Source organism: Camelina sativa, chromosome 9 (assembly GCF_030686135.1).
Source record: "Camelina sativa cultivar CO46 ecotype springtype chromosome 9, ASM3068613v1".
Lineage (NCBI taxonomy): Eukaryota > Viridiplantae > Streptophyta > Magnoliopsida > Brassicales > Brassicaceae > Camelina > Camelina sativa.
Window position 1 is genome coordinate 35,500,460 of NC_141888.1, and position 22,084 is coordinate 35,522,543.

General features: G+C 37.9%; 5 protein-coding genes across 8 annotated transcripts; 3 read left to right on the top strand and 2 right to left on the bottom strand.

Annotated features, from left to right (window-relative positions):
- The first annotated feature begins 11 nt into the window (after nt 1–11).
- LOC104713013 (actin-related protein 4-like) lies at nt 12–12,152 on the top strand. Of its 2 annotated transcripts, XM_087466659.1 has the most exons (20): nt 12–142; nt 266–357; nt 8,095–8,250; nt 8,353–8,426; nt 8,532–8,612; nt 8,697–8,759; nt 9,093–9,140; nt 9,552–9,606; nt 9,837–9,914; nt 9,986–10,039; nt 10,210–10,263; nt 10,341–10,401; nt 10,661–10,712; nt 10,898–10,964; nt 11,094–11,156; nt 11,246–11,308; nt 11,404–11,466; nt 11,568–11,632; nt 11,725–11,793; nt 11,902–12,152. In XM_087466659.1, exons 1-20 carry the CDS (start codon nt 130–132, stop codon nt 11,945–11,947), a joined length of 1,317 nt encoding a protein of 438 aa, XP_087322785.1. In that variant the 5' UTR covers nt 12–129; the 3' UTR covers nt 11,948–12,152. The 2 variants fall into 2 exon arrangements, with proteins under 2 accessions (XP_087322785.1, XP_087322784.1); XM_087466658.1 differs by lacking the exons at nt 8,095–8,250; nt 8,353–8,426; nt 8,532–8,612; ... (13 more) ...; nt 11,725–11,793; nt 11,902–12,152 and adding exons at nt 658–744; nt 1,071–3,488 and having other exon boundaries at nt 18–142.
- Nucleotides 4,074–4,905, top strand: LOC104713012 (uncharacterized). The gene is made up of 2 exons (XM_010430040.3): nt 4,074–4,373; nt 4,444–4,905. Exons 1-2 carry the CDS (start codon nt 4,182–4,184, stop codon nt 4,681–4,683), a joined length of 432 nt encoding a protein of 143 aa, XP_010428342.1. The 5' UTR covers nt 4,074–4,181; the 3' UTR covers nt 4,684–4,905.
- Nucleotides 12,096–16,220, top strand: LOC104713014 (uncharacterized). Of its 2 annotated transcripts, none has more exons than XM_010430042.3 (9): nt 12,096–12,639; nt 12,873–13,046; nt 13,156–13,552; nt 13,654–13,952; nt 14,044–14,112; nt 14,220–14,276; nt 14,700–14,752; nt 14,843–14,918; nt 15,054–16,220. In XM_010430042.3, exons 1-9 carry the CDS (start codon nt 12,599–12,601, stop codon nt 15,994–15,996), a joined length of 2,109 nt encoding a protein of 702 aa, XP_010428344.1. In that variant the 5' UTR covers nt 12,096–12,598; the 3' UTR covers nt 15,997–16,220. The 2 variants fall into 2 exon arrangements, with proteins under 2 accessions (XP_010428344.1, XP_010428345.1); XM_010430043.3 differs by having other exon boundaries at nt 12,156–12,639; nt 12,868–13,046.
- A 72-nt stretch (nt 16,221–16,292) lies between these two features.
- LOC104713015 (uncharacterized) lies at nt 16,293–19,363 on the bottom strand. 2 transcript variants are annotated; one of them, XM_010430045.3, is made up of 4 exons: nt 19,197–19,363; nt 17,323–19,007; nt 17,046–17,238; nt 16,293–16,732 (listed from the first exon to the last, which is right to left on the bottom strand). In XM_010430045.3, the coding sequence occupies exons 2-4, from the start codon at nt 18,837–18,839 to the stop codon at nt 16,568–16,570; spliced, it is 1,875 nt and encodes a 624-aa protein (XP_010428347.2). In that variant the 5' UTR covers nt 18,840–19,007; nt 19,197–19,363; the 3' UTR covers nt 16,293–16,567. The 2 variants fall into 2 exon arrangements, with proteins under 2 accessions (XP_010428347.2, XP_010428346.2); XM_010430044.3 differs by having other exon boundaries at nt 17,323–19,335.
- A 1,293-nt stretch (nt 19,364–20,656) lies between these two features.
- Nucleotides 20,657–21,895, bottom strand: LOC104713016 (uncharacterized). The gene is made up of 2 exons (XM_010430046.3): nt 21,581–21,895; nt 20,657–21,074 (listed from the first exon to the last, which is right to left on the bottom strand). The coding sequence occupies exons 1-2, from the start codon at nt 21,821–21,823 to the stop codon at nt 20,862–20,864; spliced, it is 456 nt and encodes a 151-aa protein (XP_010428348.1). The 5' UTR covers nt 21,824–21,895; the 3' UTR covers nt 20,657–20,861.
- Nucleotides 21,896–22,084: the final 189 nt, after the last annotated feature.

Here is a 22,084-nt window from a genome sequence, read left to right on the forward strand (position 1 = left end):
CGAGGCAAAGTGAAATCCTGACAAAATCAAACTCACTTTCAACAGTTACTTCTGTGGTCCGTTCTTAAACCCTCCGACGAAGCTCCGGTAGAGAAAAACCTCTCTCCGCCTCTCGCATTCTCGGGAGCCATGTACGGCGGAGGTAGGTTTTATTTGATCCCTCCCTAAATTCAGCTCACAACATCTTTTTCCTTTTCGCTTGAGTTCGTCTCGTCTCAAGGTCTAAACTTTTTTTCTGTGGTGGGTTTCGTAATCTGTTGGACAGATGAAGTGTCAGCTATTGTAGTTGACTTGGGTTCACACACTTGCAAAGCTGGTTACGCCGGAGAAGATGCTCCCAAAGCCGTGTTCTCCTCCGTAAGTCTTAGTTTCTCATTCCTCCAACTTCTTTTCTTTGCAATTGAGTTTATTTTCCTTAAAGTTGGGTCCTTTTTAGGAGGTAACGTCTCAAAACTCCCTAAAATAATTTCACAAATCTCTTATCTCCCTCTCTATTCTTCATACCCCCACCTTATTCAATAATACTCGATGAGACAATTTTACCCTTTATGAATTCTCGAATTAGATTAAATTTTTTAAATAAAAAAACAAAAAACTCGGGCTCTCAAACCCAGCTTCTTTCGACCCGAGAAACTCACCCGACCTCTCTCAACCCAGCCGCCGGCGATTCTTCCGTCGTCGGAGCTCCTACCGCTGTCGTTCTTCACCAAATCAAGTTGAATCAAGTTGTTCTTCAAAATGCAGGTGCGTTACTTCACTTTAGAGTTGCTTTTGGTTGAATTTGTTTTTGATTTGTAAATATAGAAATTCAATTGGATTTAGATCGAAGAAAGCTTAGCACATTGGGTGTTTTACAAAGGTTTATGGGTCGATTGAGCTATCTATTAGATAAGAAAGGGATTTGGCTTTCGATTTCAGTGAATTAACTCGATTAGAACTCGTGTACCATTCGATTCGATTTTGATAGGAGAGAGAAGGTGGTGAAACTGGTAATACTGATATTTTTAGTAAAACTAGTAAAACTAGTAGTAGTACTAATTATGATTTTTTTATATTGGTTGGTTTGGCAGGATACAATATGCGAGAACGTCAGCCTACATTTTAAATATGAAGGACGCATGTATAGTATAATGTTTAAGAGGAATATAACATTGTTGATGTTAAAAGCAAGGATACAGAGGAAGCTTGGGTTTGTTGAAAGTAACGTTCAGTTGCAGCTGAGCTACAAGCCACTACTGGTAGAAACATTGGAGCATTGTGAGCTTAATGATGATGAGGATGTTAATGTTTATCTAGACTCCGTTAATTATGAGAAGCGAAGATGTATGTTGTTTGTGAATGTCATCCCTTCTGAGCCTCAGCCTGAGCAAGTTCCCATAGTGCCCACAGTGCCCACAGTGCCCATAGGGGACCAAAGTTCTGTTGGTATGAACTATGAAAACCAACATGCGAAGGATGGTGAAATCGGACCTAACGCCATTGTTGTCTACGTAGGCAAAGAAAAGGCTGTAGAGGGTGATTCTAATAAAGAGGGTGAAGCTGAATCACGTGATGAAGGTGATGAATATACTGAGCCACGCCCTGTTGTAGAACCGTGTAAGTATATTGAACCATGGGATGACGGTTTGGATCTGACTAAACTTCAAGAATTTCCAAACAAGAAGGCATTGCAAGATGTGGTGGATAGAGCTTCATTCGCTAACTGTTTTAGTTTTGAAATAGTAAAGTCGGACAAGGTGCGTTATGTGGTCAAATGTCCTAAAGAAGGATGTAACTGGGGTTTACGAGGTGGTAGGATTCGAGGTACAGATATTTTCTCGATTAGAAGGCACAACAAGATGCATACATGCTCTCGGGCTAGTCAAAGTTCAAGCAATAGTAAGAGGCAAGGCACTCCACAATTAGTTGCTTCTCTTTTACATGGTGATTATCCAGGGCAAATGGAAACTCCACCTCCGAAAATTATCATGGATCTTGTCAAGACAAAATTAGGTGTTGATATATCATATTCCACGGCGTTGAGAGGGAAAAATCAAGCTGTTACTGATTTGAAAGGTAGCCCAGAAGAAAGCTACAAGATGCTGCGATGTTATCTGCACATGTTAGAGAAGGTTAATCATGGTACAAGATCATATGTGCATTGCGATGAGAATAATAAATTCATGTACTTGTTCATAGCTTTGGGAGCTAGCATTGAAGGATTTAAAGTCATGAGGAAAGTTATAACTATGGATGCAACTTTTCTAAAGAACGGATATAAGGGTGTTCTTGTTTTTGCGTCGGCTCAAGATCCTAACCGTCACCATTATCCCTTGGCGTTTGGTGTTCTTGATGGTGAGAATGATGCAAGTTGGAATTGGTTTTTGGAGATGTTGAAAACCGTTGTTGGGGATTCTTCTGAAATAGTATTTATGACTGACAGAAATACAAGTCTCATAAAAGCTATAGCTAATGTGTATCCTCTGGCTCATCATGGTTTTTGTATATGGCATTTATCCCAAAATGTGAAAGGTTATGCTCGTAACGTGAACAAGGACGTTGTTGCATGGAGATTCATGGAGTGTAGTAGGTTTTACACAGTGGCTGAGTTCAACATTGCTTACGCATCTTTTACGACAAGATATCCTTCTGCTGCCAAGTATCTTGAAGAATCTACCCAGAAAGAAAGATGGGCACGATGTGTTTTTCCAGGAGATAGATACAACCTAGACACAAGCAACTGTGTTGAATCGTTGAACAGTCTATTCAAAGATGCAAGGAGGTACTCCTTGATACCCATGCTTGATGCAATACTTAAAAAATTCTCTGAATGGTTTAATGAACATCGAAAAGATGCTGTGTCTGGATCAGTCGCAAATAAATTGGTGCCTTTAGTGGAGAACTACTTACATGATTTATGGGCAACTGCTGAGAAACTAAAGGTGATAGAGCTAAATGGTTTCGAGCTTGAATACAATGTCATTGACAGTGACGGAAAGCCTTATTTGGTGAAGTTGCGATTGAGAAGTTGCAGTTGTAGGTTTTTCGATATACAAAAGTATCCTTGTGTGCATGCATTGGCGTCTTTCATTACATACCAAAAATATGGAGGTAAGGATTTCGAGTTACATGAGTTGTGTTCTAAGTATTATTGGACGGAGCTGTGGGCAATTGCATATTGCAGGACAATTTATTTAGTACCTGATAAGTCTCGATGGGATGTCCTAGATGACGTCCAAGATATGGAGATCATACCTCCGAATCGGAAAATAAGAGGGGGAAGAAAGAAAACAAAAAGGTATGCATCTGCTGGGGAAAAACGACCAAAAACTCGACCTAGGACGCAGAATAAAAGGCGCCGGAGACAAGGACTCCAATGGTTGTTATTTGGAGATAATGTTCATGTTTGATTCACCTCTTCATGTATCAATTGTGTTTGGTTTGATACTTAATGTAAAACTTGGTTTGAAACTTAATTTGAAGTCTATTAATATTTTCTTCTTTCAAAATATGTGTATATGAGAGAGTATAACTGGCAGAACTGGCAGAACTAAGATAAAACTGGTAAAAATAATAAAATTGGTACTACCTAAAATCAATACATATTGTATAATACATATTGTATAGTATAAATGTTCTATATAGGTTTCTACTATAAATGAATAATTTTCGAAAATATACCAATTTTAATTTATTTATTGAAGAATCTCAACAAGTGTTTCCTTACACTTTTAATGTCACTTTGTAAATAATTACCAAGTAAGCATGAAAAAGTTATAGAATTATAAGTTTTAACTTATGAAGTTGCAAAAAGCTTGTAATTGTATGTTAGTTAAGTTTAATCAACTGTAAAACTAAAAAAAGTAATGCTAAGGTTTAGTAAAACTAATTAAACTGAGAAACCTCTAAAGTACAACTATTTGCAAGTTTAGTGCAACCGCATTACTCAGTAAAACTGTGTGTGAACACACAGTGTGAACGCACACATCTTTTACACGTGGCCAGAATTGCGTTTTTTCTTTCTTTTTTGACGATAGCATTGCGTTTTTCTTTCTTTCTTTCTTATTTTATCTTCACTCCAGCTCATTCTCCATTCTCAGCCATTCATTCATTTTCTTCTTCGAAACCTAAAGTACACCGAGTCCTCCTTCTCTCATCTTCAAAGTCGAAGATCCTAGATCTATTTCTCTCCTTCTCAAACTATGGAACAATTTGAGGCCGACCCATACTATGCTGATCAGAAGAAGGCGAGGAAGTTACAAGCATGGCGAGAAGCCATAGCCGATGGTGATTTTGGCATGCCTCGAATTTGCCCATGTGGCAAACGAATCGTCAATGAGATCTCTCCAACAGAAACAGAGAAAAAGAGATGGTTTACTTGCGTTAAGTATAAGGTAAATTAAATTGAATCAAATACAATTGAGATACCTGATTTTGTTAACTGTTCGTTGATATAATTTGCAGGATGATGGATTGCACAGGCGGAAAAATTGGGCTGATGCAATTGAAGAAGAAACCCAAACCTTAAGGAAAGATGTTGATAACCATTGGGAGAGATTGAAGGAATTTGAACCCCATCATACTAAGATCTATAATTTGCAGATGGAGCTTAAGGAGAAGAGTGACGAGATTGCCAAACTAAAGGAGGAGTTGGCGTTGCTTACCACTCGAGTCGATCTCCTGGATAGGTTGTGTTTCGATTGATATTATCTGAGTCGATCTCATTCTATGTTGGTTTAAAACTTGTTGAATCAGATTCTGTTTCTTATCTTTTCCTTCAATTCTCTTGTTGAATCAGTTTCTTATCTTTCATGTGACTTCTCTTGTTTAATCATGATGTTCTATGTGACTTCTAGGATTATGCCTCCTTCTTGAATTGAATCATGTTCTATATTTTTCTTATATGAATTCTCTAGTTTTTGTTTAGTTTTACGTAGTTTTACCAAAAATACGAACGAAAAATCCAAGAAAATAACGTAGTTTTACATAGTTTAACTAGTAATACCAGTACCAATCGCAAATCCAACAAAATAACGAAGTTTTACATAGTTTTACTAGTACTATGATGACAAATCAAAGAAAATAACATAGTTTTACTACTTCTTAGACCTTTTCCTCTTCGTCCCTCTCCCTCCTTCTTGCGAAGTACTCGGTTGCTCATCAGCTACAGGCGCCTGACATGAAACCAAATTTTGTTAACACCTTCTAGTATTATCAAGTATTACTATAGTATTACGAAGTATTACCTTTGGTTTCTCTTGCTCTTTCACATATACTTCCAACGGTTCGATCCTTTTTTCAAGCCCATCAATCTTCGCCGAAATGTTATCGAACTGGGTTTTCATATCCTGCTTCATGGTCCTTAGAAGATCCACCAACTCAACAGTATCTTCTCTCGGTTGTTCATTGGCGACTATTTCCTCATTCGCATCGTTTTGTCCTGAACGAGTAGCCACATCGGCTGTGTACATCTCCTCCAAAAGTACAGGTAGTCCTCTACGAAGGCGCCACATCCAATTGGCAACAACGACATCATGGGTATCCTCTTCCTCAGCTTCTTCCATGATTAAATCGAGAAGAGGAATTTCTTCATCATTATGAGGGATCACACTAGCAATTGCCTGTGTAAACGACCTACTTTAGATACATTACAAACCAATTTATTCAAATGATTAATAATGGCAATTGCTAGGATAACTAACCGTTGTTGTACCAAGTGTATCACCAATATTCTTTAGAGGAAAACCTTTCTGACCGGTCCTCTTAAATTTCCTCCTGCACATCCTAGGACAACTTGCATCCGCCTCAGGAATTTGGTCAACGTAAGTGTTCGCCAAAATTGGAACTGCCTCAAATAGTAAAAACTACACAACACAAGGAAAAAAACTAAAATTAGCTTCACTTATAAGAAATATCAACAATGAGAAAACTTCAAATTTTAAACTAACTAACCTCCAATGGAATACAGAAACCTGGAACAGGCCATAATGCATTCTCTTTAACCACGACCCCATTAAAATGACTCATTGTATGGGAAATCTCTCTAGCATGTTCTCGAATGATAATCTCCCCCAAGGAAAAGACACACAAAAACCTAGATCATTCACTGCGCTTACAACAAAATCATCGATACCCATTGCATCTCTCCCCGAGTCTTTTGTATAGCCTGCAATGATGCTTCCTAAAAAGTAGAGAACCGCCATCTTCAACCTATCACGAGTACGATCTGGTTGCATTACCAATAGGTGTCTCCTCACATCTTCAAGTGTAATCTTTTTTTTTCGTAAAAAATATTTCCTTCGAAACATGGTACCGCCGGCTTCCTTGTAATCAAGTGGATAGCACCGACAATCTAATCCAGACATCAAAGCATGTTCTCTCAGACCATACCGGATTGGAACACCATTCACAACAAACCATGCTTCCTTCTTTTTTTCGATTTTAGCCGTTCGAAGTAAGAGCATCCACATTCCCATAAGCTTGTGGTTTGGTTCCCTTGGCATGTGAAAAATGTGCTTGAATTGTGGATGATTCTCAAACCAATCCCTCTCAGAACTAGTTAGTGGATGCTCTAATTTATCCAGCGTTTTCAAAGTTTCAAAAATATGACACCTAGTCGATAGCTTGATTTTCTTGTTGTACTGGCTAGGCTCGAAGTGCATTCCTAAAGGTTTCATCGCTTCTGTTTCCTCCGATTCCTGCAACAATATCAGTTTTATATAAGTTATACCAATTATACAACAACTACTTCTACCAGTTCTACTAGTTCTACACCACCTAGTTGTACCAGTTCTACTAGTTCTACACAAGTTCTACTAGTTCTACACCAATAGTTGCACCAGTTCTACTTGATCAATTTCAAATTCCAATGACTTTTCAAATTCCGAACGAATGACACAGACTTGTTGTACTTACACTTGCATCGTTGTCCTCCTCGTGCTCCATCTCACTTTCGCTTGTACTCCTTCTCGAGTTACCTGCCGAGTTCGAACTTCCCTCCTTATCTTCTTCTTCTTCTTCTTCTCCTTCATCGTCTTTTTCTTCCGATTCTTCTCCTTCATCGTTTTCTTCTTCCCCTTCATCGTCTTTTTCTTCCCCTTCTTCACAATCTTCTCCTTCATCGTCTTTTTCTTCCGATTCTTCTCCTTCATCGTTTTCTTCTTCCCCTTCATCGTCTTTTTCTTCCCCTTCTTCACCTTCTTCTCCTTCGTCGTTTTCTTCTTCCCCTTCATCGTCTTTTTCTACCCCTTCTTCACATTCTTCTCCTTCATCGTTTTCTTCTTCTACTTCATCTTTTTCTTCTTCCCCTTCATCGTTTCCTTCTTCCCCTTCATCGTTTCCTTCTTCTTCTCCATCGCTTGATTCCACAGAAGTAGATCTCTCGTTATCTCCTCCTTCTTCATCATCTTCTTCTCCATTACTTGATTCCGGAGTAGCGGATTTTGCTTTCTCTACTTCGTTCGCATTTTCTCTTCCGACCACCGGATTGGGTTCCTCCAAAACTCGACTTTCACTTTCTTCCGCCACCGTACTCAAAGCTCTCTCTCCTCCTACTGTCGTCGGACTCAAACCCGACACACCTACTTCCGGCGAATCGGATTTTGCTTTCGAACCACCATCTCCTTCTGAGATCTTCTTCTCTTTCAAACGCTCACTCCTCCTCCTCACAAGACCCCCCCTTGTTTTCACCATCTTCTTACTCTATTTTTGGTTGATTGAATGAAAACGAGAAAACCCTAGTTCTACAGTTTTACCCAAATCGATTCGAATTTCCCGAAGAAAGAGAAGAGTGACGAGAGAGAGAGCAGTTTTGTTTTTAAAAAAAAACCGATTCAGTTTTTTTTTCGGGTTTTAGATCCGATTCAGTTTTGGTGGATACTACTCAGGTATTTTTTGTAAATATCTAATTTTTCTATGGACAAGAGTGTAAAACAACACATTCTCGATTTAAAAAAAAATCAAAAATAAATGCCAAAAAAGAGAGGGACTTTTGAGATTGTCAGAACATAGAAAGGGACTTTTGAGACGAAAACTCCCTTTTTAGTGTAGAGCAAGCAATTCGAGAAAGTTTAGTTTTTTTGTTGTTGTTGTTGTTGTGTTGATGTGTGTCATAAGGTTGTTGGAGCAATAGATGGAACTGGAATGGATATTGATGATGCTGCTGATATGGAGGATGCAAAAGCCAATGTCGTGGAGTCTGATAAAGAAATGGGCAAACGGAAGCTTTACTTTGGGTCTCAAGCTTTGAATTATCGCCGTGATCAAATGGAGGTCAGGGTTTTTGTTATGAACTAATAATGTTACAAACTTCAAGCTGGTTAAAATCGAGGGATGATTTTTTTTTGTTTCTCCATGTGTGTGTGTGTGCTCCAGATAGTGTCACCCATAAAGGATGGCATTGTAAATGATTGGGATATGGTGGACAATGTATGGGACCATGCTTTTAGGTAACTCGTATAATCTATTTTAATGTCTTGATTGTTTTAACTTTTTCTTTTTCATTTATGGTTGGTTGATGAACTCATCTGTTTTAAATTTTTCTATTTTCTTAGGAATTGTCTAATGATTGATCCCAAGGAACATCCAATGCTGCTAGCAGAGCCCCCTTTGAACACAGAACAACAAAGAGAAAAGTCTGGTTTCTTTATCTTATATCAATGCTGTTTTCATCTTGGAATCTGGAACTTATTATCTCTTATGTATCATATGTCTAACAGGGCAGCTGAGATAATGTTTGAAAAATACAAAGTGCCAGCATTATTTACAGCAAAAAATCCTGTATTTTATCTTACCTTGTACCATCACATTTTTTTTGTTATTGTTGTTGTTTATTCTTGATTCTGAAATGTCTATTTCCGTTTCTGTTGCTTTCCTTCTTGCTAGGTTCTTAGACCATGATTAATGGCGTTGCTTTCTCCCCAATTCTTTTAATAAAAACAAATAAAAAAATATAAATAGGAGAGAGAAAGTAAAGAATCGTTGCTGCAGTTACTGGCGGAAGAAACGATTCTCGGTGTTTTTTAACACATGTCAATCACTTATTAGTCATATATTAAAATATTAAGTTTTTTTTTCTTTGAGTAACGGTGACACCTTCTCACCACTAAAGATGCTCTTACATCGTTTGCATCGGGGCGAGCTACTTCTTTGGTTGTTGACTGGTAAGACCAGTGGACGTTCGACTTTTTTTGATTTTTTCTTCATTTTTCTTCTGTGACATGTCATTCTGTTGTATCTTGTTTTCTCAGTGTGGTATGGTTTAATTTTAAAGACTTGTGAATTAATCATATTTTACCCACATCATGTTTACATCCTCTATATTATCTTATGCAATTGGAATTTGGAAGCAGTGCTTGTAGTTACCTTCTTGCTAAAGAATTTTCTCCACTCTTTTATCATCCCTGTTTACTTGCATAACGCATTATAAAAAAAAAGAAGGTAAAATAGGCTTTTCATATTAAACAGAAACTTAGGCTATTTGTATCCTGTATGTTGTGAAAGGGTACCTTATTTACGGTTTGTATAATTCATCTGAGAAGCACTGATCGTATACACACTTTTCCCCCTTTCAGTGGTGGAGGATCCACGACTATTTCACCAGTGCATGACGGTTATGTTCTTCAAAAGGTATATGTATAACTCAATTTGGTCGTAGCCAAGTCTGTGTGTATGCTGGTTCTATTGTTTGGTAGTTGCCATATTTTATTTCCAAACTATCACCGAAAATTCATCCTGATCTGCCATTCGTATGAATTCTCATCTGTGAGCATTTTGGAAAGTTCCATTTCTTAAACATAAGTGTAACGTTGAATAGTGATATCTCATTGTCCGTTTAATGAAAAAATTGTTATTCACAGGCTGTCATATCATCTCCAATTGGTGGAGACTTTCTCACTGATTGCTTACTGAAAAGCTTGGAGAGTAAAGGGATTAAAGTAAGTTACAACTATTGTCTTACCATTCTGGAGCCAGTTCTTCTGATCTTTACTGGTTCCTTCTTTCGCAGATAAAACCTAGATACTCTTTCAAGAGAAAGGAAATACGACCAGGAGAATTTCAGGTGATTCTGTGCTTCTGAGTTAAGATACGTTTAAAACTGCAGCTTTCTATTTATCATTCGAAAGAGAAGTTTGTATGTTAGTGGCACAGTGGATGTTGTTCTTTTTAGTGGCAATGAAACTGAAGAATCATAAAATTTATATCTCATTTGACCTCTTCGAGTCCTTGCAGGTTACAGATGTAGAAGTTCCTGATACCACAGAAAGCTACAAACTCTTCTGTCAGGTCTGTAATTAATATTGGTTCCTTCGTTTTAAAATTTCTTTTGCTTTCTGACTTGGTGGTTTAGTTTTATTTAACAGAGGATGATAGTAAGTGATATCAAGGATTCTATTTGTCGAGTTCCAGACACTCCGTATGATGGTATGACTTTTTCCGTGTCTTTCTTTGGTATAATTCATTTGCTCCTCTTTCACAATTTAGAGTAGTTGAAGAGATCTCGTTTCTGCTTGATCATTTGTTATATAGTATAATATTAATTTGGGTCATCTCACACCTTACATGTAAGCAAATCGTTTTCCTGAAATTTTCTGCTGCTTAGAAGATACAGGGACAAAGATACCTGAAAGTATAATGAACAGTAACTTGCTTTATTAGGCTGATATTTTAATTTCCTTTGCAGACAAATCATATTCGAACATTCCAACAACGTCTTACGAGCTTCCTGATGGCCAGTAAGTCCAGTTTATGTGTTTGTTGTTGTTATTTTTGCTCCAAATGCAAATGTTATCGAGCATAAGTTTAAATTACCGACTACTACTATTTTTTTGACGTAGAGGCAGTATTCATTTTTCTCAGGAAACTTGATTATTGTCTCTATTCAGTCACATAATCTTATTAACTTTGGCTTGCAATACAGGACACTTGAAATTGGTGCTGATAGATTCAAAGTCCCTGATGTTATATTCAACCCTTCTATAGTTCAGGTAGCAACTTTTGTGATAAAACTCGCCTCTACCAATGTGTTAGATCATGTTTCTCTTGCGCTCCCAGTTGCCTCTGTCAAAAGGCGTTTTCTTTAATTACCACATATTTGTTTTCCTGCAAATTACTAGACTATTCCTGGAATGGGGAATAATACAGACATGCTTCATTCTGTTCGAGGGTTACCACAAATGGTACGAGTATTTTCTTTACCTGTACAATCTCAATTCCCTTTTAATCAGCAAAAAGAGAAAGAAAAAAAAACACTTTTCCAATTCTACAGGTCATAGAGAGCATCAGCAAATGTGATGCTGATATACGCAGAGAGTTGTATAGTAGCATACTGGTAAAAAGAAAACTGATTCAAATATTTTATTCATTACTAGCTGAAGCTGTAAAAATTAATATCAGTGCCGTTTCTTTCTCCTTACTTGTTTGCAGCTGGCTGGTGGAACATCATCGATGCAACAACTTAAAGAACGCCTCGAGAAGGACTTGGTAGAAGTAAGGGCGCTCTCCTCTCTCTTATTTTTTTCTTATTACAGCTTGTAGACTGTCTTATAATATACAAGATCGCTAAAAATAGTATGTTGGCTTTGTTGTAGGAATCTCCTCAATCAGCTCGAGTAAAAGTGTTGGCAAGCGGTAACACAACAGAAAGGAGATTCAGGTTTGAATAAACAAAGAACTACTTCTTCCTCTCTTAGAGGCTTTTATAATATATGTTTCTTTCGGTAAAGGGAATGGGGTATATATGTGCAGTGTGTGGATAGGAGGGAGTATATTGGCATCACTAGGTTCATTCCAGCAAATGTGGTTCTCCAAGTCTGAGTAAGTCAAACACATTAGATTGGATTTGTTGTGTAGATCTCTCGAACACAAATATTCTCGTCAGCTCGGCTTTGAGTTGTTTGTGTGTGTACATCATACATGACACAGGTATGAAGAGCATGGAGCTTCTTACATCCAGAGGAAATGCCCTTAAAAGCTGATTGAGATCAAGAAATGTGTTCGATATTGGTTGGTGTATTAATATAGTAGTAGTTGGTGTGTGTTTTGCCGTAAAATGACCTTATCCGTCTCCAAACGTTGGATATATAAAAACGTGTCGTAATTTTTTGTCACATTAAACTGTATCCAATGATGTAGATACACGTGTTAACCATTCGATATGATCCAATAATGTAAAACCACGTGTCAGCATCTGGTCTCTCTCTCTCTCTCTACACAGATCCTTCCTCTGGACGGCAAGAATCGCCGACGTGCCCCTTCTCTTCTTTAATTTTTTTTCCTTTTAATCGGATTCTCCCAATTTTATTTTCATTTTCGACAGATTCTTCCAATTTTTGGAAATTTTGGATTCTGGAATCGCGCGGTTCTTGTGGGTCTTTGCGTTTTCCTTTATATCGGCAATAAATCTATATAGATCGCGCGATTTAGTCAATTTCTCAAGCATCCAGATTTCTTCTATTCTGGAAAAAAAATTGTTTGCTTTCTTTTTTTCAGGTGGATAATTTTTTTTTTTCTTTCTTTGTCGTTTTCCTGGAAAATTTTTGTGAATAACGGCGACAAAATCGACGAATCGGATTGTGGTTTCGTTAAAAAATTTCAATTTCTGAAAAAAAAAAAAAAAATCATGCAACGGATCGTAGACAACGCTCTCGCTGTTACCAAAGAGTGAGTTTTTTTTCTCTTCTCGTATCACTGCATTCATCTCGTTGTATTCCCTTTATAATTGATTAGTTGATCTTGATCTCTATGTGTGGGTGGATTGTGTTGTTGTTAGACTAATCCTATCATAGTATCTTTATTCTTATTCTTATTGGGTTTGTCTTCTTGTTAGAGATGTTCTTCTTCTAACAAGCCTAAACTAACTATGCTTTCGGTTATGTTTTGACTTTTTAGTGCAGATCAGTGAAAACTGTTACATATGAGTCTTTGAATAACATTGCTAGATGCATTAACGGTGTATCTGCTCTTTTGTTGACCCTTCTCCCTGGGAAGGCTAATATCCTTGAAGGTCTTCATGGCTGGGAACTCAGGCCTACGTTTCGTGGACCACGTTTACCTCGCTGGATGCATAAGTATTGTTTCCTTCCTCTGATGATTCTTCTTCTTCTTCTTCTTCTGTTGTTTAATCCTAAATTCCTAATACTATGCTAATTTTATACTCTGTTCCAATTTCCATGGCAGTGGGGTCTCTTCTTTCAATGAGTTCATTCATGAGCTTTCTGTGGATTCTGATACTTCAAGCTTGGAGTATTCTTCTGGAGATGAAAGTGATGGTCCGCTGCCTGCATCACCATCATCTCAAAGCTCACGCCTCTCTTGGGCCAGTGCTTCTGCTAATTCTGAATGTCACTGGACTGAGTGGATTACTTTCATTCTTTGGTGGTTGATTTTTCCTTTACGGATCTTGCTGTGGATACCACAATATTTTACGAGTTTGTTCTTTAAACGAAGTTCAAGAGCTCCTTCGAGCCCAAGAAGACACCAACATTCATCTAGACCTCGTATTAGCAAGACCAACTCAAGCAAAGACCATGATGTTCCCAACAGAGCTACTGATAGACGACGTGGAGTTATTGAGGTTTGTCGATGCTCAAATATTCAATATTCTTGCTGCTGTTCAATTTTTGGTTTTAAACCTTTTCACATACTCTTCCTACTTAATGTCCTTTAATTTTTCAGGATCTTCATCTTGCTATCGAGATATGCATAGAAGCAATATTTGATTTTTTTCACAAGGCTACGCATCTTCTCCTTTCTCCATCAGAAGCTTTCGCAATATTGTTTTCTTGGTTCTCACCTTCCAGTCACAGCGCTAAAAGACACCATGGTGACGTTTCAGATGATGAAACTGTGCTGACTGCTACTTTAGGAGCTACAGATCCATCTCCCACGGAAAGGCCCGTAGAACAGCCCACACACTTATACAACTCTATGAACACAGATACCCGAACGTGTCAAGATGTCATAACAGAGCTGGGGTATGGTCAGATTCAGTATCTCATGTTTCTATGTATTTTTCTCTTTCTCAAGCATTAGATATTTACTTAATTTCTCTTCTACATTTGGTAGGTATCCTTACGAAGCTATCCGTGTTGTTACATCTGACGGATATGTTCTTGTCTTGGAAAGGATACCAAGGTATAACTTTCTTGTGAGATGTATGCTGACTTGAGCGTCCTTTCCACTCCTGTTTTATTGTCTCTTCCTTAAAATGTGATTGTTGAATGCTTCTCTTGTCTTTGCAGACGCGATGCAAGGAAAGCTGTATTTTTGCAGCATGGGGTTTTGGATTCTTCGATGGGGTAAGTTTCATGGTTTAGCTTTTAGATAACTCGTAAACTTTGCAAACTTAGTAAGCTGAATATAGGTGAGGAAGTATTATTTTCTATATCCATGTAGCATAAAATTCCAGGTGTGTTTCTATGTTCCCGACGCTATACCCGAGTGGAAATTTATTTTCATAATTTGTTCCCCTCATACTTTGCATGAGTGTTTGATTTTCTCAAGACACAAGATTAGATTTCGGAATCTTTTGGTGAGATTAAGAGGGATAGTGCATTCAGTTATTTATAAATCATCTCATCTTCTTTTGCCTTTCCTTCTCAACTGCACAAAGATTTCAGTTTTTACTTGAACATCCTATTATCATCTGAGGTTTTGATCAAATATATGTTCTCTAAAACATTATTGATATCTCTTTTCCTCTTCTGCGTGTTTTTCTTCAGATGGGTATCTAATGGGGTTGTTGGATCTCCTGCTTTTGCTGCGTATGACCAAGGTTTAAGCCTCAAGTTTTTCATGTTCCATTCTTTTATTAGTTCACATGCAGCAACGATATATCAGCTTCTTACACTGTTTTCTTTTACAGGCTATGATGTTTTTCTGGGTAACTTTCGAGGTTTAGTTTCAAGAGATCATGTGAACAAGAACATATCTTCAAAAGAGTGAGTTATTGTTTAAAAGTTCACTTCTTAGTTCTTACTATATCTACATGTACTGTCTGGTTTCTTTATGATAGCGGAGTTTCGTATATATTTGCAAGTTGTACAAATGTTGATTGGTATTTGACCAAACTGCAGGTTCTGGCGATACTCCATTAACGAGCACGGTACTGAGGATATCCCAGCGATGATAGAAAAAATTCATGAAATAAAAACTACAGAACTCAAGCTCTGCCAGCCCAATATCGATGAAGAAATCAACCAGGAGGAGCCTTTTAAGCTCTGTGCCATCTGTCATAGTCTAGGCGGTGCTGCAATTCTGATGTATGTAATTACTCAAAAAATCAAGGAGAAGCCGCACAGACTCTCGCGACTAATCTTACTTTCACCTGCTGGGTTTCATGAGGACTCAAACTTAGGTTTCACATTAGTTGAATACATATTCCTTTTTATTAGTCCAGTTTTGGCTTGCGTCATTCCTGCCTTCTACATACCGACAAGATTCTTCAGGATGCTTCTGAACAAGTTAGCTCGCGACTTTCACAACTATCCTGCTCTTGGTGGACTGGTCCAAACTCTAATGAGTTATGTAGTTGGTGGAGACAGCTCGAACTGGGTCGGAGTCTTAGGATTGCCTCACTACAACATGAACGACATGCCAGCTGTCTCCTTCCGTGTGGCGAAACATCTTGCTCAGATCAAACACACTGGTAAATTCAGGATGTATGATTATGGAAGCAGATCAGCTAACATGGAGGTTTATGGCTCTCCTGAACCGCTTGATCTAGGGGAGTCTTACAAGTTCATCGATGTGCCTGTGGATTTAGTAGCGGGAAGGAATGACAAGGTGATTCGGTCTTCCATGGTGAAGAAACACTACAAGGTGATGAGAGATGCAGAGGTTGATGTATCTTTTAATGAGTTTGAGTATGCTCACCTTGATTTCACATTCTCTCACCGCGAAGAGCTTTTGAGATATGTGATGTCGCGGCTTCTGCTTGTGGAACCGACACCAGTTCAACAGAGGCAAACCAGTCCGAAAGGTATGAAGTTGAAGAAGAAGAAAAAGGAAGTACAGTAGAAGCTAGAACCAATCTATCGCCAATGGTCAATGCCTCATAGAGTTTGGTGCATGTCGTTGTATTGTGTTGTTGTGTGTGAGTTTCATGTGTGTTCTATATCAATCTTATATTGATTGTCTATGCTAGTGTACATATAATGTAAAGATTGGTCTCATGATGAAATGATCCTGTTGTGAGAGATGCTTTTTTCAGCAGTATGATATATAATAATGTTTGTCATGAAGATGCTATGAATCCAGTGAATTACTCCATTCCATTGGAAAATTCTGAAGTGGTTGGGTGGCTATGAGGAATATGGCATAGAACTTTGTGCGTCACACACATTTCATTCAGTTGTCGTAATATGAATCATAGTTACATGTTTTTCAATACACATTTCATTCACTGCTGTATCCACGAAGCAGGAAAATTACAGCAGTGATCAGTGATTTCGGTGTTGCGTGATTCTCATGTTTCGTGAGACATGTAAAGAGAAAAAAACGAGTAGACAATTTTCTTTTTTGGAATAAGTCAAAAAGAATGAATGAGAAACAGAAGAATCCTCATGGAAGCCCTAGTGAAGAAGAGGGTTCATTGGAGATCTGATGGATCTTGAAGAAGGGATGCTCTTTGCGGATTTAAAAGCAGAAGTTGCTGCATGTCTCTTGGAAGCACACTGAACACTGCTTGTAGATCCTTCTTCAGTTTCTGAAACGTTCCTTCCAAATCGGCACCCCCTCCTCCTGATTCCCGCGCCTGCAAAAGAATTGTTTTTGATATGTCATAATAGCTTGAGGTCTGCTGAAGAGAGAACTAGTTAATGTCTATCATCATAGAATTCTCGAAGAGACTTCTACGTTCTACCTATAATACGCAGAGCAATACATAGCAAACTAGATAAAATCAACATCTCTCCGGCATGTAAGTACAGAGCAGGAAGATCATGATCATTTTAACTCTAACATGAGAGTTTCCAAATAAGATAGAGCATTCAGACCTCAATAAAAGAATCTCGCACAGAAGTAACATGAACATTAAATTTAAGAGTCAAAAGGTCAAGTAAATATACCTTGACTTCCTCATTAATGTGTTTCTCAATGGCATTGAAGGAATCCACTGCTTCCAATTCATTCATCTGAGACGTTATCTGCCTCATATCAGTCTTCATTCTAGCTAGCCTCCATAATCTACGTTGTTCTTGCTCGGCAACAGCACGCCGTCTTTGGAACCAAGGCATAAAATTTGGCCCTTGTAGAAACCGCCTGAAAGAATATGAACTGTTTAGCAAGGGAACTACGTACTGCTAGACCAGAATGAGTCAATAAATCCAAGGACTATATTATTACCTATACAAGTCGGGCCAGTTGGATTTCATGCGTTTAGACAAAAACTTCCCAACACCTCTCGCAGATAAATTTGAAAGGAACTCATCTGCGCCGAAAGATGGGAGCAAAGGAGGGGTAACATACGGGGAAGTTCCATCGGAAGGAGCATTGACCTGGAAGTATGGACCAAAAGGTGCAAGGAAATTTGTAGTTAATTCCAAGAAATGGCGTCGCAGAATCTCATTATTAACAACTGACATTGACTCCTCAACCCTCGGTGACATCCCAGCATCAATAAGTCTATTCAAAATAGAAGTGTCTGGCTTAGTTATTGCAGAGTAGGTGGTCCAAACAGCTTCCTTGTGCTCTGTCATCAGACACAGAGGTCCATCTCGTCTAAGTTTTACTGCGTTTAGCAAATTTGTAGGAGAGAACCTTCTTAATGAAAGCTGTTGGACGCCTAATCCTTCAGTTTTAACAGATAGTTTACCAGCCGACCTACTTGTAAAGGCTACACGGTTTGAGTTTGGAGCAGGGGTTCCAACTGAGACAACATGAGGGATATTGCGAAGAGCTTTAAGGAAAAAAAGATTGGTGACACCCAAAACCATTGGCGGGAAAGTGTCTCCTTCTCGGAGTGAGTTTAGTCGAGCAAATCCTGGATCATGTATAGTGAAATATGGTCTAAAGTCGACGCTACAAAATAGTGGGGCAACCATACTCACAAGACAAGCAACTGCCTCAGAACATTGCGGAGGTGTTGGTGCTATGATAAGGATGGGCTCGCCTATAAGTAACAACTCCCATAATGTCCATAACTGCAACAATAGCCCCCGGTATATGCCAAAAAGATCTGCATCATGGAATAAACCTTGAGGAACAGACTGATTTGTAGGCAGCAAAGGAGCCATGGAAGAAGAAGATTCCTCATACAAAACACCATTTTCCAAAGGAAGGCTATGAGCAGGCGGCAAGTTCACCTTAAGCATTGCATTACCAATTGGCAGCTCCATTAGCTTACCGGGTACAGGAGCAGGCCACATAGAGACATAACCAGCAACATGTTGAATAGCCTTATTTCCAACATCAAAATACAAAGGGCCAATGATCTGCAGCAAAGGCCTAAAAACACTAGAGTAAGGCGTATGCGATAATATCACAACAGACTTCTGTTCACCTCCCCTTTTCAACCTTTCATCATGCCTCTGCCTATTAAACACATAACCATACAAGTACTTATCACTACCATCTCTCTCCTCAGTGTTCTTCTTCGGTCTACGAAACCGGAAAAAGAAAATGCAGTCATGTATGCTTGCGCGGTTATGATGCTGTGAGACAGAATCAGGAAAGGAATTGAATGAAACCTCGATTTCTTCTTCTTGTGAGAGACAACCTGGTGGATAACACTCTTCCAAAAGCTGCCCTTGCTCAAGATCAAACCTCATAATGCAAAATGCATGAATCCATCGTTTCAAAGACTCAGGATCAGGCTTTAAACTAAGCTCAGGCTTCACAGAGAAAGATGGAGACCGACTCATTTCAAATGTAACCAAGATTCTCTCCTACCCATCAAAAACCTTTACTAGTTATTGAATCCTCATCGTCCCTTATACTTCCCTAACTGAGGAGATTCATCAAAGCTTGAATTTTTAGCTTCAAACTAAGCTCAGATTTGCTGGGTTTGCTTCACGAAACGCTTACGCAGCCTGAAATTAAATCCAAGAGAATTTTTAAGCTCAAAAATGTTAGATCAGATCAACACCAACTCCCAATTAGCAGCTCCAATGCCTTTAAAATCGAATCACCACCACATCGAATACAACAAGAACAACGGGGATGTTTCTGAAAGCGTGCGTTGAGATTAGGGTTTGTGAGAGGAGAAGAAGATGTCTTACACGTTAATGAATTCAAAACTCAATCAAAGTTTGGGTTTTTCGTAGCTCAATTTTGCATTTCCGATTCGGAAGAATCGCAAAAACGGAAAGGTAACTCCGAAATGATGATGATTGATGATGATTCATGGAGCATTTGTTTAGTTTGTTGTATTTTATAAAAATTGCATAAAGGGCGCTTCTCTGTTGGGCTTACCGTTTAAGCCCATTATTAATTTGTAGAGTTAAATATTTAAAATTTACCGAGGCAAATAAGGTAATATTACAAAATTATCAGAAAACCTGTATTTTCAAACAGAATTTCATATTTATATTTAATAATATAGTTTAGATAATACTCATAAACTTGGGAGAATATTCCAATAGTGAAACCAAATGTTAAGTAATAGCAAGATTGTATAAAAAATTATTCTTATCAAACCAAAAAAATAAAAGTTTGAATCAGCCAACTCTTGTTTTGTATAAATATTACAGTAACCATCTTCAATTCAAAAAAAAAACTCTCAAATCTATTTTATTCCACAACATAAAATTATTCTCAAACATATGATTTGATTAGATCAGATGTTATTGTTATACAAGATTAGTCACTCTATCTATGCATCACTTATCTTTCTTGAAGTGTTCATTATGGGATTGTCGACGAAGGATAACCTTGCAAATTCTCATTAATAAATATTTTATAAATTGCATTAAAATCACTCATTCCTTCAAATATTAAAATTTTTGTTTTCTATTTTTTTAGGTTGAATCATTTGATCGTAATTCTTACATACATTCCAACTGGAAACTATATTTGATAATAGTGGATAAAAAATGCTTACTTTTTCTTTGTTTTCCAAAATGTTTATAAATTATTCTTTTTTTAGTGTACAAATGAAAGATGATTTGTCTCTAGACTCTACCACATATGAAAGATGTCGTGGTTATCAATTTCGTTTTCATAGATGTATCTTACAAAAATCTGATTTGCGCTAAAATTGTGCATTACCCTATCAATCATTTGCAAACCCAAATATTTTGAATCCAATATAATTCGTGAAAATACTACGAGGCAGAAGAGCCGACATTTGGATCGAAAATTTTAATTTTGGTGTTGGCCCGAAACTCACCACATTCTTTAATTTCATAAAATCAGATTATAGAGGTTAGTATTCGACGTCTATGTCTTACCAAAAAAAAAGGTATTCCACGTCTATGAAAAAGACCTTGTTTCACCAAAAAAAAAAAAATACGTTAACAGAGAATTAATATTTCCAAAATATACATTTAAAAATCGGTTCTTTTTTATAAGGTTTTGACGTTCTAAATTGGAAAAGAAAATGATACTCTCGTAATTGTATAAGAGTTTTTTAAAATTGACAAGTGTGATTTTTGGCACAACGATGGCAAGTTTAACAGTAAAATACAAAGAATGTCAAAGATTTAAAACAATTGTGCTATCGGTGGCTAACTTGTGCATAGGTACTTGATCATCTATATTATTCAAGGGAACGGAACAAAGAACAAAAGCAAGTCATGACTTTCTCAAGAATTTATACACCAGCAACTAAAAAAATGACAATTCATTCCCTTGGTGGAGACAGAAAAAACAAAACCCAAAGAAATAAAACAAAAGATTGTCCACAGAGACTTGCTCTCTCTCTCTCTCCAGACTCCAGAGTGTCCTTATTTGCTTCGTTTCTTAGAGGCTTGTTTGTTGATGATCTCAGGCGCAGGAGCCGGTTGTTCTTGTAGAGGATCTTCAGGTAAAACGGTGTGAAAAAACTTTTTCGATGAACCAACTTGATTGCAGATTAACTTGAGCATTTTTTTCCCTCTCATCCATTTCAACAATAGCTTCATGTGCGTTTTGCTGTTCAGTCCACTTACCCCAGCTTCCTATTGCAACACAATCACCAAAATACTGAGTTAGTTTATCACTATGATCACCAAAATTTCAATTAACTCATATTCGTAGCAACTTACACAGCTGAGTCAAACCACTCTAAAAACAAACAAACAGTGAACAAGTATATGAACTTAAACCACTGATCTAAAGAGCTTATACTCCAGAACATTGATATAAACCCCAGCTTCATTTTGTTATTGTAACATAAATCACCAATATTGAGTTTATTATCACTATGATCAAAACATTTCAATACCTAAAGTTCTTAAAACCCCTTAGCAAAGACGAGTCAAATCACAATGCACAAGCAAATAAACTTATACCATTGATCTAACCTAAAGAATTTATGGTCCGGAAGATACAGAGAATTAAACATTAGTAGGAGAAACTAAGGATCTCAGATCAAGATCACGGCGACTAATTACCATTTCAGATCAATTTGTGGGGGTTTAGGAAGATTCAGACGAATATAAATACAGAGACGAGGGAATTAAACCTGAGCACGGAGCCAAGTGTTGGGAACGGAAAGAGGACCATGTCGCTTGAAGAGATCGTAGAGTGAATTGGAGATGGCGTAAGCTTCTTGGATCGGAACCTTAGGGTTTATCTTACGGACGTTTACAGCTCGTTCTCTCGACATGTATCTCACCAACAAAGAGTTATAACTCATCTCATTATCGAAAACAGCCGACGCTCTGCAGAGCTTCCTCAGTCCTCCTCCACCGCCGGCGAACCACATCTCTTCTTCTTCCTCGCCGTCACTCTCACTCTCTCTCTTTTTCTATTTCGTTTGGCCGGAGTTAAGTTAGGTCTCTCGCGTCGCCTTTGATTTGTCCCTACAAAAGTCTATTGGGCCAGATTCGGCCCATTTGGAGAAAAATAATCTGTTAATTACCCGCCGATAATTATCTCAAGAAGGCCGAAATTAGTTAATTACCCACATTACAATTGGTTTGTTCAGTGAAAGTTATTCTTAGAGAGATGATAAAATAGTGTAACC

What these genes read in the sequence shown, in the direction of transcription:
- LOC104713012 (XM_010430040.3), top strand. Translation starts at nt 4,182, where the DNA reads ATGGAACAATTTGAGGCCGACCCATACTATGCTGATCAGAAGAAGGCG. An exon ending in TTACTTGCGTTAAGTATAAG is followed by an intron (nt 4,374 to 4,443) that starts GTAAATTAAATT and finishes TATAATTTGCAG; the next exon opens with GATGATGGATTGCACAGGCG.
- LOC104713015 (XM_010430045.3), bottom strand. Translation starts at nt 18,839, where the DNA reads ATGAGTCGGTCTCCATCTTTCTCTGTGAAGCCTGAGCTTAGTTTAAAG. An exon ending in AACTGGCCCGACTTGTATAG is followed by an intron (nt 17,239 to 17,322) that starts GTAATAATATAG and finishes ATATTCTTTCAG; the next exon opens with GCGGTTTCTACAAGGGCCAA. An exon ending in ACATTAATGAGGAAGTCAAG is followed by an intron (nt 16,733 to 17,045) that starts GTATATTTACTT and finishes ATTCTTTTGCAG; the next exon opens with GCGCGGGAATCAGGAGGAGG.
- LOC104713014 (XM_010430042.3), top strand. Translation starts at nt 12,599, where the DNA reads ATGCAACGGATCGTAGACAACGCTCTCGCTGTTACCAAAGA. An exon ending in GTTTTGGATTCTTCGATGGG is followed by an intron (nt 14,277 to 14,699) that starts GTAAGTTTCATG and finishes GTTTTTCTTCAG; the next exon opens with ATGGGTATCTAATGGGGTTG. An exon ending in TTTTGCTGCGTATGACCAAG is followed by an intron (nt 14,753 to 14,842) that starts GTTTAAGCCTCA and finishes TTTCTTTTACAG; the next exon opens with GCTATGATGTTTTTCTGGGT.
- LOC104713016 (XM_010430046.3), bottom strand. Translation starts at nt 21,823, where the DNA reads ATGTGGTTCGCCGGCGGTGGAGGAGGACTGAGGAAGCTCTGCAGAGCG. An exon ending in ACACTTGGCTCCGTGCTCAG is followed by an intron (nt 21,075 to 21,580) that starts GTTTAATTCCCT and finishes GTGTTGCAATAG; the next exon opens with GAAGCTGGGGTAAGTGGACT.